This window comes from Anas acuta, chromosome 1 (genome assembly GCF_963932015.1).
Source record: "Anas acuta chromosome 1, bAnaAcu1.1, whole genome shotgun sequence".
NCBI classification, from domain to species: domain Eukaryota; kingdom Metazoa; phylum Chordata; class Aves; order Anseriformes; family Anatidae; genus Anas; species Anas acuta.
In genome coordinates this window covers 160,528,503-160,544,447 of record NC_088979.1, presented here as the reverse complement: position 1 = coordinate 160,544,447, position 15,945 = coordinate 160,528,503, and the positions used below count along the sequence as shown (strand labels likewise).

Here is a 15,945-nt window from a genome sequence, read left to right as displayed (position 1 = left end):
ACAGGGGTAAAAAACTCCTCATATTCCAGGCTCAAGTACTTAATTATTTCTAAATTGCATATGAACAATGTTTCTTTTCATTTGCACTTATTCCTATAAACCATTGTTACTTAAATTGAAGTAAGTACAATTTATAGATTAAACTGACTGCTTAAGGTCTGAAGTTATCCTGAATTATCTCATCTGTGTTAACAACCACTTCTTGCTATGAACAGATTTTTGCTGCCTTTGGTGTAAAACGTTTTGATTCAAGTAATGAAAAAGATGGTTTCTTCTAGGTTTAAAAGCATCTCCTTAGGGCAACTACAAAAGTGCTAAATGTCTGGATGGTTTATATCTTGAACCCAGCAGGGAGTAGGCTATTTTATAAATGTACATTGCTCTGTGGATGTGGGTATCAAACCTGTATGTTGTTGCTGTTCCTCGTGGAACAGTAAGACTGCACTAGAGATTCTCTTAACAGCATTTGGACCAGATTACCTGCTACCACAGTTTATCACTACTCATCCCAAGGGATCTCCTTAAGGATTATATAGTTCATATTTTCTATGTACAGTGTCACTGGAATTAACAGCTTTTATTAACCTAAGTAAAGCCAATGATTGTTCCCAGGTCAGGCAGCATGACTGTCTGGGTGATCTTACGCTTGAAGGTCAGATCATTCTGTCATGATGGATGATGCATCAGTGTATTTACCTAGCTCTCAGAGCATGCAGTCTAGAACTTACTTGTGCTCTGTACCTTTCCCCTGATGATTAGAGAGGTTGTCAGCTTGTATTAGAATCACCGGCTGTTTTCCAGGCTTCCTAGTAGTGAATTCCCTACTGTTATATATGTCTTGGTCCATTCTGGTTTTATTATGCTGTCTTAGCTTTCTCTACTGCTGTTTTTCTTGAGTCACAGTTTGTACACAATTCAACTACCTGATTGCTGATGGGAAAAAAAAAGATTTTTTTTTTTTCAAAAGAAACTGCACTACTGTCCTTCAGTAAACTACATTCATCCATCATAGGAAGTGAGGTTTTATGTTTGTAACTCCTCTGACTAATGCAGCTAATGCAGTTTCATATTTTGGGGATCTTTTGTTTCCATGAGTGATATCCAGTTCTAAGGATACGGTGCCTATTGCATGGCAATGTGCACAAAGCTTAAGGAATCCATCTTTGCAGTGCTCTATTAATTTAATATATTTTGGGAAATAAAACAGTTTCTCAAAAGGCAACCTCAAGCCATCCCTCAATATTTTAAAAATTTCTCTAAGCTGTAGAACTCTTTGAGAACCAAGTATTTTTGTTTGTGCAATATTGCTTTGTTGCTGCTTCACCGCATATACAATGGCTTATATTGAGGACTTGGAAACAGATGCTGTACTGACATAGATATATATAGTTTTCTTTTTATTTCTTCTATGCTTATTGTGTGATCTATGTAGATTAAAGAAAATCCCCCAAAGCTGCAGATAACAAACAATAAATCAAAAATAGCATAGAAGAAGAGAGCCCTCAGTACAAATTCAAAGAGAATTAACAGCTTCCACCTCTTCTTTCTGCCCTTTCTCAGCCTATTGTCCCACCCTACGGGAAGCGTAGTCAACAATTCTTGATAGACTGTTCTAATCGCCAATCCAGTGTTGCCTATGACAAGGGAGAAGTGAAGCCCTTCCACAACGCTTCTTGGAACCTACTGCTGTATAAAAAATGGGCTGTTTGAATTATTTTTTAGATGATGGAAATGCTTGGGTATTGCACAGATATGAAAATAATCTCCAAGCCAGTCCTTGTAAACATGCAGGCCTGAAATAACATCTTGTAATTCCTCTATAAATTTCCCAGGTAAGTCAGCATATGTTCTGAAGCAAAGCCTAACATGCTTTTGACAGAAGACTCTTGCCATTGAGGGGCAGAGATACTCCAGTACCTGGATGATTCGTAGGCTGATCCCTCCTCTCCCTTAAAATGCAGTCTTATAATGACAGTTAACAAAACACACTTATCTGAGAGTAAAAGGCCATACATTTCTTGCCAAGATCGATTAACAGAAGGCACATTGCTACCACAGCAATATCTGCATCTTGATGGGAGGATGAAACTCTTCCCCTATTTAGTCTATGGTAAATTCTCTTACTGGGACTGTTGCTACCTGGAAATGCCCAAGCCCAGTTCCAAACCATTTCACATGTTCACAGCAGGCTAACCTCAGCCAGCGAGCAACCCCTTCCCCAAAAATGCACCTAGATCACATCTCTGCTGCTGTCACCTTGAAAAGGCCATAAGCAGCTCATGGAACAAGTCATGTCTGCTCAAGCCTCATGAAGCTTTCACCCCTTCTGCATATGGGCATTGTATCTGTACATTCTGTACATGCATATCCTGACTGGTGCTAACATGAAAACTGAAGCTGAAATAACATAAATTAGTTCAAATAAGAGCTACACTTGGTCAAAGTATTTAAAAAAGAACAACCAAACACTTATTAAAAACAAGGATATTGATTAAACAGGCTGCAACCTGCAAACATGAAAAAGGAAAAAAAAATGAGGCAAAGGATAAAACAGAAACATGGATATGTCTTCCTAAAACATTTTTTTTTTTTTTTAGAACAATCAAACATGCTTTACTTAATGTATTGGTTTCAGAATTGTACTTCACATAAGTGTTGACATGTCCATGAACAAAATTGTCATGTCTAGCTTAGCAAGGCATCATGTAACCTCTGTTTCTGCTGAAGTCAGGATTTGAAAGTATTCAGTACTCTGCAGGCTGAGATATCTACCAATCTGGTGACTCACTTTGAATGTATGAGTTCTACTCACCACATTCAGTAGCATGATAATGCAAAAGTTGATGCACACTGCAGTCCCTGTAGTTGCAACCTGAGAGTTATTCCTGATTAAAGCCCACTTAAAGGCAGCAAAAGTGCTGACAGTCACAACACGGTAAATAACAATGCCAAAAACAGCAGCAATCACCACACATATCTGAAGGAGGAAAACAAAACAAAACAAAACAAAACAAAAAAGAGAGATAGAACAGGCGTAAACTTTTTTTTTGAAACTTAAAACCATACCAATGAAAAGAAAGGCTTGAAATACACATCAACTTTGGTTCTAGAGAAAAGTTTCAACTTGAATATTCCTCTTATTGTGGATTCCTTTTTATTTCCATAACGCAAAATACCTATAAAGTCATATTAAAATAATTTTTCATTTTAAGCATTTTTCTTGACCAATGTATCTGCTCCACAGCATTCATGTGGAAAACAGTATTACCAGCTCTGGGAACTGGGAATTTGTCTTACATGTATGTTTGACAATGTAGAAAGGCTATTCTCAAACCAATGTCCCAGTGTGATGATGCTGTATCTGGGGTGCAATTTGTGCTTCACACTTGCAGGAAAAAATGTCTCCATTTGTAAGCACTGCCTCAGCAGCTACCCTAGCAAGCTCCTCTTGCAAGCTGTTTCTTGTTGCAGTTCTGGAAAGATTCTGTCTGGGGAAGGTAACAAATTCAATTGCCCTGGTAATTTCTTCTCTGATGAGTCTTTCAGCAAATGTGACAGTTATAATGTGAGAGCCATGCAGCTGAGCCAGCCTGTTAAATCACTTGATGTTCCATATGCAACAGTTGAGCACTAAATGACAACTGTTTTCCATCGTGACCAATTTATGTCACAGTTTAGCAAACCACCTAAAGGACAAACAGTTGGGAATTAGTATGGGTGACGCATCTCATACAAATTCTGACACAGTACCCGTTAGCTATCTTATTACAATAGGGAGAGTTTCTTCAGTAGAAGACAGATAGTACTTCCAAAAGCTAGATGTATACTGAAGTTATGCAAAAACAACTTAAACCTGTCAAAACCAACACATATCTAAGGTAATTAAATGGGAACAATGATTTTGAATATATTAAGTGCTAATCAACCTGTTTTCATATGTTATTAGTGACAACACTGTTTGACATAATCACAGTGCAGAAGAACAAAAAAAGTTAGGTGTGTGTGAATGTGAAGGGACAGTTTATTAGATTCTTTGCTACCACACTGGCAGCACATAGAAACATTGCAGAGTTACCGAGTTAGAGGATTGCCTCTGGATTCCCCGCACAGAGCCAAGAAGAAGGACCCCTTTCCTTTGGTAACATGGAAGCACTGATCCAGTTGAAGCTGTATTTATAACTGCACTGTGAGTCAATGCTGTGAGATTTTGAGAAAAGCTCTAACTTGAAGTTTTGGTAAGCACATCTCCTGTGCTTAAAACTATTCTTTTTAATGGATATTTTTTACATAAAAGGGGAAAAATCATTATTTTTCTAATTGGAAGCCCATGCTATGCCAACATTAAAAAGTATCTTCAGTGAAAATAATCCTTGTCTTGTTTCAAGGACTATTACAGAGACAATTTGTAGAGCATGAAATTCAGGACAAGGCTACTCTCTCTAGCAGTTTGAATAAGATCTACCGCTAGGCCAAGAAGATTAATGAACATCTTTTCAAAGGGCAAAAAATTCTTTTTTTTTTCAAAAAAAGAAAAAGTATATATATATATATATATATATATATATATATATATATATATATATATATATTTGTATATATATATATATTTGTTATATATATTATATATTTTATATATTTTGTATATATATATACAAATATATATATATATATATATATATATATATTTGTATATATATATACAAAAATACAAAATACAGAAATACACCTGGAAAAGCACTAGTAAATGTCCAAGTTGATGACAACTGTGTTTTCAAGACAATCCTACTGCTATTGCTGTCATGTGAATAGTAGTGAATAACAGATTCAGAAAAGTTAGGGGATAGGGAGCATTTTAGCAGAAATGCTTGCTGCTCTGTTAGGAGAGACTTCACTGAGACTCCACTGATGCATACAGATTTGTAGTTTGGAAGAGGGAGAGAGGCCTTATTTTAGACAAGGAACTTCAATTTCTTTATTTCAACTGCACTAGGAATAAAAGCCCTCTTTTCTTACCTCTGCAGTACATTGAAAAAATAGGAGATACAAATATCTTTAAGCACTTTAGGCACCTAAGCTAAGTTCTCTGTAGAGTGACAACTGACTCCCCCATGGCACCTCTCCATCACTCCGCACTATCTACATGGGGAGGGTAAGGAAATTCAGTCAGCTGAAGTTGGTTCCTAAATCTGATAATGTCACTACTCCAGCACTTGTATAGTTACACATCGCCTATGCATATAGCCTTAGCAGTACTCCTGAATCTGGATCTTGAAGGAAAGATTTAACTAACTGTGGGACTCAGCAAAGAGTAAACTAGTGTGGGACTTAACAGAAACTCAGGATATTTGCTCTGTACAGATTTTCAGTCAGCAGTAAACATGATAGAGCTTATTGCTCTTTCAGTCATATCCAGTATCTCCATGCTCTCTCATCAGAGATAATGTTACTTTGTATTATTTTAAACAGGAAAAGAAATAAAAGTTCTCAAACCATAAAAAATATTCCAGATGCAGAAACAATGAGTCTGCTGCATTTATCTGCAAATGCTTGATAAGGCTCTGGCTTCCCGGATATGGGGTTCATTCGCTCTTTCTTGGAGTACTTGGCTTCAAACTGCGGGCGTATTTCCTCCTAGAGAACAGAGAGACAATGTTCATGTACAGTACAGCTAGGAAAGATTCTGACTTCAGATCATTTTTTCAGATCACTGTTAATGAGAATTATACCTTGGAATTCAGTAGCTGGCACAGATACTATAAAAGCTGAGCTGGGAAATCAGCTATCTGTCATGAAGACACTATATCCATAAAACCATATTGGAATCATTTAGTAAACTCCCCGATTGACTACTTATCTAAACAATACCTTTTCAAACTATATGACTGCAAGCCATGTCATTTCAAAATTGCTATCACAGGGCTTTCCAGACTAGCATTATCCTATTGATACTGGAACTTTACAACGATGACGGGAGGCTGCTTCATTTTCCAAACCCAATTGCTGTTTGTTCAGCAGTTAGATAACAGCAGCAGAAGACTTTCATTATTTAGAGAGGCCATGCCATCCAGCAGAACTCAATTCCTTTTTAGCTTGGACAATACCAATAGCAGGAGCAGCTTTCAGCAGCAGAAATTTTAAGTCCTGCTTTGCTGTAATACTCTCTTCCAAAATGAAACCTGGGGATTTTTTAGACTGCGACTTGGTTACATCTGTTTACAACCATGGTAGAAGACAGGGTTCAGCTGACACTGCATAGTTTTCAGCTTCAGTACAGTTCCACCCCTGCCTTGCCACCCAGCAGGTTCCCCACCACCAGCCTGTCCTGGCTTGTCCTGGGCCACCTCTCCCAAGCCTGACATCAGGGATGCTGCCAGAGATGAGAGTAAGCAACAGGTTGCTGGGATGGACTCTGACAGCTGCTGACAGACCATACACATTGAATCGAGTGTTACAGTGCTCTGGTACATGCTGGAGAACTGGCTCATCGTACAGCTGGCTATGAGGAAGCACAGAGGCACCTCTCAACTGCCTTTGCAGTTTTTCTGCCAGGCCTCTGCTGTGCATTTTGTTGTAACAGTTAAGAGCCCAATGCACCGATTTCATTCACTTCCAACACTTCAGCTGCTCTTAATTGAACTTTTCCTGACTGAAAGTTATTGATTATGGCTATAGGTTAATCATTCTAAAAGCTTAGAAATGAGCAGACCTTAAATGGCTACATTGAAACTAGTGAATGGTAGTTGCTCATGCAAGACTTTAAAATGTGAATAAAAATAAAATATCCTAAAATCCTACATCCTTTTAATAAAATTCCTCTGGGAAAAGAAAAAAAAGTCTCAATCTCAGTCTGAAGTTTTGAAGGCACTTTCTCAATACCCTTAATTTCCAAATTCAAACGGCAACCTGGTAACATGCTATTTAAATAAAGATAAGAGTCATGTATGCTTGGCTGCAATGTTTGTCTAACTATGTGCTTGAGGGAACTAGCACTACATTAGCTAGTGGCTGAGCTAGACAAGCTAATATATCTTTTCCCTATGATTAAACACAGACAAAATTTTGCATGTGTAAAAAAAAATAATAAATAAATAAAAGTGAGAATGCAACATGGCACACAGGAAATAAGCGTCTGAACCTTGGCAGAGCAAGACTTATTTGGGGTATACACAAACGCAAAGCATGTTTCTGTGGAGGCAGGGTACTACCTTGCTCTTATTCTGCCCTGCTCACATTGTTTCTGCCATATCAGGGCAGAAGGCTGTTGAGAAGATGAGAATCTAGCAGGAGAAACAATACAAGTAATATTACCATGTGCCCAGGGACATCCAAAAGGACAGAGTGTGATGGCATTGAAGCAGGGCACTCGAGAATTGAGCTCTGCAGATCGTGGAAGGGCTCTGCCAGCTGACCCACTGAGCAATACGCAAGAAACCCTTTCTTTTCTGCAGCCCTCTCTAAGCCAAGGCCTGATTACATTTTACGATCTGCGCTATAAGGAAGCTTTCTTACTGTACACACCTGTCTATAAATCTAGGTATCTTCTACAATCTCCAATCAATTCAGATAATGCAAATGCAAATGCTATTTTTAGAGATAAATCTCCACACAGAACTGAAACTCTGGCATGAACCTTCATACCTGTTTAATGACACTCAGCAATGCTGAGCACAGCTTTGGGAAGGAAGCAGACAGTTCTATATCTGCCTCACATTAACAATATACAGAAAGTGACACTGAAGAAAAGGAAGAGTGCATTGCAAATAGTGACAGAAACCATATCTCAGAGTCCAGGAACACAGTGCAGTTGGTTTCTTGTTGCACACCCCAGGCAAGACCCTGTTACTGTCGATGTTTCCCACCTTGCATCTCATTTACAAGGAAAATAAATACAGATATGCAGGGCTGAAGGAGGCAGTACACATTGTGCCCATGTCCCCATGCTGAGGGACCCAGACACTCCAGGGGCTGTGGCATGCCCTCCTTTGGTGAAAAGCTAAAGTGGTCAGGCATTCACAAGGTCATGTACGTGAACAATTCGAATTCTCCTTCCTGTCATCTTAATTGCTTGATATTTTTTTTTTTCTGTTTCATTCTATTGTTGTTAGGAATTAGCAAATTTCCCATTGTAGCAGAACATTTTTCTATTTGACAATGAAAATTGAAGGAAGCAAAAGCTAGAGATGGCAGCTAATGTTAATAAAAACAACAATTTTCATTAATAGAAGCTTGTGACTTAGGATGGTAATTAGGACTGTTTAATTGATTTCTGTGAAATAGCTAATAAAAGAAGTTGGCTCAGTTTGTCCAGTGCTAACTGAATGGAATGAAGAGAAGAAATCTAATTGTCAGAGATTTTATTAGAAAGAAGCATTTTTAGGAGTAACATCTCATCTTATGGAGACAAAGTTTCACTGACATATCACTGACATATACAACATCATGATCAACTCCACATGATGCGTCTTTTTCAATCTGAAGACATTTTTCAATAAAACAGGCTGTTCTTCTTCCCTCCTTCTCAAACATGCATCATTCAAATTCTCTCTCTCTCACTCTTTTTTTTTTTTTTTTTTTTTTTTTTTTTTTTTTTTTTTTTTTTTTTTTTTTTTTTTTTTTCCACAGAAGAAACCATTCTGGTTTCTGGAATATCAAATACGGACTAATGTGTACTGCCTTAGACCAGACCTTTCTGCAGAAGAGCTACTCTAGATTTCTTTCTGCAATATATCCTTTTTTTTTCAGGTTTATGAGTTCTTCAACAAGTGAATTTGTGTAGAAATCCAATCTTTTTTACTCCAAGTATATATTGTCTTGTTTATCCCAGATGTAGAAAGGGGATTAACAAAAAAACCCCACCAAAGTCTGAATCTTGATCACTGGGACAATGACAGCAGAGCCACCCATGGAACTAAGTCTCCTTTGTGAAGGCCATGGTTTTCAGGTCATCCTGCTTGCAGATGAAGGCAATTACAAAGTGAAGGTGGACTTTGAACCACAGAAAAGGGAAATAAACTCAACACTTCTTCACCTGGGGACATGTGCCTCCAAATCTGTGACTGTGTTGGGGTCAATGTCCAGCAAAGAGCCCAGTGGAAAAGGAAAAGTGCATTATCTGATACTTCTAGGAGACAAGTCAGTGATCAGTAGAGCTGACCTGAAAGCAGGAACCTTTTTGTGTTGTGCAGCAGTGTTTGGCATTGGCAGCTGTAGCATGTCCAGAGAAGACACCTCTGGGAGGCAAGCAGCTCCCACCTCTGGGACCCCTCTGCACGTTGAACAAAGCAGAAGGGAGGAGATGATGTCTCAAATGACAACTGGATACTGATGCTCTGATGTCTGGTCACATAAATCTTTGAGAAGCAGCCAATTGAGTTCTTATTGGCATGTTTAACCTCTAACTCAGGAGAGAAAGTACCATCTGGCACACTGCTTCTCAAAGGCTTCTGCTTCCTGCTGTAGAGACCGACAAAGCTCCCTCCAGAATGGCTCAGTGAATAACTGTGGTGCAGGTACACTCAACACTGCCCCAAGATACGTGATTACAGTCTTGTTGACAGACCTCACTGGTAAAAGCCTGGTGTGAGAAAAAAGGACCAGCTGACCATCCAGAGGGACCAGGTGTCCTCTTAAAATCACAGATATGCATATGCTATTCTGAAGGCCAGACTGAAATAATATGTCAGTGGGACACAAACATGTCTTATCAAAAGTAATGTTATTTGACCAACATCATAAAACAAATGCATCGCATTTCTAAGAGGATAGTTTCAACTACAAGAAGCTTGGACAGTCTTTATGACCAGAAGAGAAAAAATCAAACTCTATTGCTTGCCTTCTGTCTTTTTGGTTATTCCAGCTGATGGGATGGCTGCCTTTTTTTTTTTTTTTTTTTTCCCTAAGACATGGTACTGCTTTTAGAAATCAGAGAGAAAATCTTACATAGGAAAACTTTCCTCCAGCCTCTGCAAGAGGACAAGAACCTTCAGTGGCAGCAGCAAGGTTAAAAATAGAGCTGTGGGCATGTGCATGAAGAGGAGAGGGAAACAGAATAAGGACTGGTCCTGAATGGGCTTGGACCTATGGGGCTCACTCCTAAGAAAAAGGCTCTTCTGAGCCTTACCATGGCAGACAGATATTGCTTAGTACTATTATTACAGGAAAGAATAAAAAAAAAAAAAAAAAAGGAAAAAAAAAAAAGAAAAAAGGAAAAAGAAAAATGAAAAAAAAAGAAAAAAAAAGAAAAAAAAAAAGAAAAGAAAAAAGAAAGGGAGAAAAGAAAAAGAAAAGGAAAAGTAAGGCATCACCTAAAGATAACTTTACTAGGGAATCCAGTATTTGTAAATAAACTGACTATAAAAAAGGAAAATTTGGATTGATGGCTTTATAAATCTGCATAAATCCCAATTCCAAGAAGCTTAAATGGCAAAAGGTGCAGACATATAACAGCCCATTCCATGACTGTCTGCCTGCCAGACCAGTCTTCCCGGGGAAAAAAATAAATGACTTGGTGGTGTATTTTTTCAGTCCAAAGGTTTCTTCTCCTTGTGGGAAACTGAACTGGAATCCTGTCCTGACTTAAAGTTTGATATATCTGTATTCTGCTCTACCTGCCAGCAGCAGCAGTGGCCTTTTTGCCAAGAGGGAGAAGATCACTGCAGTTCAAGGGTGATCAACATCTGAAGCTCAGGCAGGACTGTCTCAGTGTCCTCTCTCTGTTAGTCATCAGCATTGGCAAGAGCAGGCTGCTAATCTCAGGAGAGGTACATCAGTGTTCTCTAAATATACCAGAAAAGTCCTGAAGTGACCGAGACTTGGCAGAATATATGCACAAATACTGATATTCTTGTTGATATAAAGAAGCCACTATCTAGTTGTGTAAGTTATTTCACTTCAGGTTCTTGGCTTATTTTCTTAGTCATTAAACATTTCAAAAAAACAAATGAACAAACAAACAAACCAACAAACCAACAAAAACAAACAGACAAACCAAATTAAAACAAAAACACACAGACACAAAAAACATCCTACCAGCAAATGAGCAATTGTACCATGTCATGGCCTCAGAACTACATTGCCTCACAGAGAAAAAGCACATAACTCAGAAGTCTGTTTCTCTGCTGGCAAGACTAGTGAAAAAGATTTTTTTTTTTTTTTCCCATGGAAACAACAGTATAGAAGTTCAACTGTATTCATAGCAGTCCAGCAGTCTCTTACAGTCCCTCCATGAACTTCAGTACAGTCTCTGCAGAGTGAGCAAACTGTGGACACCTGTACATCCAAATCCCACTCAAGGAAAACTTTTCCTGCCACACCCACAGAATCTTGCTTTTCTCCTGCACAATAAAACCTGCTAGTTCCCCTCAGACATCAGTTCTCAGTCCCAAGAGCATGGTGTTCCTTTCTAGTAACCACCATGGGAAATTATTAAGACTGCTTTTCACTGTTTGCTAGTTAAAGGGATTTCTTCTGCCAGCAGGGAACGAATTAAGTGCATTGAGTTGGTTTATCTCCATCAGTTTGGATTTACAGAGGTGTAAAAGAGAGGCTGATTTGCCCTGGGGAAAGTTTCTTCACATTCCGGAGGAAACATCTAAGGAAAAAAAATGCTTATTTTCTAGTTTATGAAGTTTTGAAGAATGAATTAAAGATAAATCCAAAAGAAAAATGTTCTTATATTTTTAACCAAATCTTTTTTTGTATTAATGATTAGAGAGTACATTTTTTTAATACAAACCTCTTCTTCTTCCCAGTCTATCAAGTCCCAGTCATAAGCAATTACTGCTCGCCTTCTTTTCCAAAACTCCAGAAAAACAGTAGCTGAAGCAAACAGAAAAACAAAAACAAAACCGCACAGAATTGTTATTAAGACTAGAAAATGTTAAGTACTATCACAGAACTTCTGAATGAAGCTGTTGCATTATTTTCATCTCTTTGCATAAAAGGGTTCTTTTGAACAGGAAATCAGGCTGATGATCAAAACTGCTTTCAAAACGTATTGCTTTCTAAGGATTACTCTGCTTGTGTCAAGTATGATTGAGGCTTTAGAGAGTTCACTTAGTGCTAAATGAAAATGTTTAATTTCTAACCAACCAAGGGAAGACTCTCAAAAAAATAAAATTGTTCCTGTGAGTCATCATTACTAAACACAGCAGACTTCTGATGAAGCTAAATGTTTACAGAGGCTACTGTAGATTAAGAAGTAACTTTCCTTCTTTGAAGAAGATTTAAAATACACAGGAAATGGAATCCAGGGGAAGCCTATTCAGGTGAATGTGCAAATCTGCTGACTACTACTGAAGAAAATGGAATATTGTCTTACACTTTTCTAACCCAGATGATGTCTTTTACCCTACATGACTGTGTATATGTAGTGTGTCACACAGCTGACAATTAAACATTCTGTGCTGAATAGCATTTAATGACAGAGTTCAAGATGCTGTAATATGCTTGTACATGACTGCTTCATTTTGTGATGGAAAGAACAACCACAGAAGCTTTCAGTCACCCAATCATACATTCATATTCTGGAGATTAATACTGAATGACTATTTATGGTTAGACTTTTTAAAATTTATTTTGTTAAAAGAATATATGAGCTCCCACTGTGAGGTTTAGCTCTTGCATTTACTGCTCGGTGAAAAGCATCTGACTGATAACCATGAAGAACATTAACCTTTTTGTTCATGAACTAGGACAGTATCTGCTGTAACAGCATCATGATAGCCTGGCAATATGTCCCACATCCAATCCTAAAAGGATCTCCTTAATGGACCATCTGCCTTACTGCAGCATATTGATAATGACATGCTAAGCACTGGAATAAGTTTGGTGAATTTTTTAGCCAGAAAGAATTATTATAGTTTAATGTATCAGTCAGTGCAGCTAAGATATGCTTAGAAAATGAAAACTGCAAGCAGATCAGGTAAGATCAAAAAGCATGTTTAAGGAGGTAGTTTTTTAGTTTGAAGGCATTTTCATATATCATGCCATCCTCATTCTGAAAGCTGTAGTCTTGTTACTGCAGGTAACTGGCTACTTTAAGAAAATTAAGGGAGACATTTAATCTCCTGATCTCCTGATGTCTATATCATAGACATAGATAATGGCTATGACATTTTACAATAATTGCAGTGTTGGATCAACAGGTTGGGATCAACAAAACTACTAAGTGCTAATGAGGCTCTGCTGCTGCTGAACCACCACATTGATTCATTCCTTGACTTGTTTTCTGCTGGAGCTGCTTCTCTCCTATCAGCTCATGCTGATTTATTTTGTACAGGCTAAGCAAGTAGCCCTGCCCTTTTTGGAGTTCTGGGAGAAACAAATCTGATTGACTACCCCCACTCTGCTTCCATACCAAAAAGCATCTGGAAGCAGAACTTCAGTGGGTGTATGAGTACACAGGCCTGAACCTCTCAGATACATCTATGACAAATTATACTTTCTTTCTTGTTTTTCACTCACCTGTAGTGAGGACTCTATTCATACTATATTTAGAATATTTAGCACCTGTCAGAGTTAGTATGTGCAGCTCCTGAAGCTTCTTTTGAAAGCTATTTTCCAATCATTAAGTATAAAGTAGGATGATCTCTACAGCTCTGTTCTTGCTTTTGCTGTACCACACTTCCCTCTATCCAGGTCATATGCACTTTTCCCTTGCTAGATATTATAAAATGTGCTATTAATAATCTTCTTTGATTGTTTCACTGTGCTACTGATGTCTTCTCAAAAGTATCGCATTTTTTTTTGTATATTATTTTTGGTCTTTAGAGATCAGCCTTGCAACTCAAACTTCAGCATCCACTCGAATAAACATCTCTCTTAATATCACCTCCTCTGATGCTTTTGAACCAAGTTATGATCTTGTCTAGTAATGCAAATGGCCTTTTGCAGCAAATAGCTTAGTTCTGACTTTCTTTCAGAAATTCTCTCCCTACTGTATTTAAGAACACCTTTTAATATATCTCTTCTCACCTTTAGAATATGTTCAACATGCCAATACTACTGCTAAAGGACCTCCTTAAATTCTATCTCCTCAGAGAGCACATCAATGTGAATGTTTTATGCTAGAGGCAGGGTTTTTAGGAATGTAGTATCTTTTATTAGACCAGCTGATATATTTAGAAAAATGTTTTATGTTGGCATTTCTTATTGCATGGAAAAAAAGTGTTAAATTTTTCATGTAAGGCCTTTTTTCCTCTCCCGATTTGCCTTTCAGCAAGTGTTCTAATGCTACCTCCTTTATCAAAGGAAACAAGCTTGTAGATAGACAAGAAGAGATTATAAAAAGGACTTTTCTTGCATCCCATAGTCCTCCAAAGATATGCAGAGGAATATACCAACATCAGTCCACTGTGTCTCTAGCAAAGCATTAGAAATGATAAGTAGTTGGACTTTCTAGTTGAACTTTGCTGTTGAGCTTCAGGCAATGTCTAGACAGTGACATCTTTGCACTGGCTTTTTCCAGTACTAGATAAGCAAAAGCTTCTTCCAACTGGAAAAGCAAAAACTACTTTTGTCTGGCTTTACAACAGTATAGTGGAAGCCAAATGATTTACCTTTTTTCCTTTTTTTTTTTTTTTTTTTTTTTTTTTGAGATGCATTTTATTTCTATTTATAAAGAAAGCAGGTAGCCTGCTTTGTCCTTCAACTAAAGATGACTTTAGAATAAAAGGAAGAAAACCAACTTTTTCTTCAAAGAAAGCCCAACCATGCCTGGTTTCTGAAACCCCCATGCAAATGGCTGAGACTTCTCCCTCGGGATGGGATACCAATGAGAAGTACCATTGAGAAATACCAATGTATTTAAAGACAGTGAGAAAAGGTTCTTTAGATAATAAGGCAGTGGCACTGCCATCATCATTTTGTATGTCACTCTCTGTCAAACGGGATCATCTAGAAGGCTGAACTTTTCTTAGCCAATTTGTCACCCGCTTGCCAGTTGCTTCACTCTGACAGAAAAATCATTTCCATGATCAAAATGCTATCATTGCTTCTTCTCTTCTCCTGCGATTTACTGAAATGATGGTAATGCCTGCAGCTGCCAGTAGGCTTACTGCAGATTGAGAATCTATGTAAGACAGGAGGTCAGCCAACTCATAAACACAGGACAATAAAATCACTGAGAAGTATTGTTTTCCTTATTCTAATGCAGATATAGCCCTAACTGTATTGAGAATATCTCCATAATCTCACTGTTGTCTCAGCCAAGTGTTACTCAAGGGACTAGATTTTGGGTGGAGCCATAGCATTGGACCATTCCCCAAACCATCACCCTATACTCACACCCTTCTTCCTGTTGCTGCCTCTATATCCCTCTGGGTGGTAAACTCACAAGCATAGTGTAATCTGACAAAAGTGGGGAAGAAAGTCCTTGTCCTAGCCACTGTCCTATAGTCTCTTCTCCATTAGCCAAAATACACATAGGACAACTTTTATTGTATTTTTTTACTTTCTTCCCTGTGTGCTTAGGTGCTGGAGATGCATGGATGGGCAGTGCAATCCCCAGACCTGACAGGCTGGTGGGAAGACAACCCCCAAGGGCACTGGGGCTTGTAGTCTGACAGTGATGCCTAAGAAGAGAGAAGGAGAAGCTGGCCTAAGTGGGGTGCAGCTTCTATCAACTAGAGCTAGGAGAGAGAGAAAGCCTGCTCAACTAGACATGCTCAGCTGGCCCAGCCTTCTCCAAGACATGGGAGACAGCAGGCATGGCTACCTGAGTAAGGGACTTCCCTTCCCTAGAGCTGCTTTTTCCCTATTTATGGACAGTGCTAAGACATAGGTGCACAGTTTTTTCCAGGAAGCAGTGTTACTACTAAGGAAGAACAAAAACAGTGGTGCAAAAAGCTTCACTCCAAAGACACACCAACAATTAGAAACAGTGGTATTCTGCTAACCTGTCAATTTTCCTATCTGAGATGAAAGTCCCTGTCTTGGAAACTCTCA

General features: G+C 38.3%; 1 protein-coding gene across 3 annotated transcripts in view; it reads right to left on the bottom strand.

Moving 5' to 3' along the window:
• The window catches only part of ANO4 (anoctamin 4), a 218,042-nt gene that overhangs the window by 25,829 nt on the left and 176,268 nt on the right, over positions 1-15,945 (bottom strand). For all 3 annotated transcript variants that reach the window (XM_068668871.1, XM_068668870.1, XM_068668872.1), the window contains 3 exons: positions 11,735-11,817; positions 5,491-5,631; positions 2,813-2,977 (listed from right to left, as the gene is read on the bottom strand). In XM_068668871.1, coding sequence (XP_068524972.1) covers positions 2,813-2,977; positions 5,491-5,631; positions 11,735-11,817 — 389 coding nt within the window. The remainder of the gene's footprint in view (positions 1-2,812; positions 2,978-5,490; positions 5,632-11,734; positions 11,818-15,945) is intronic.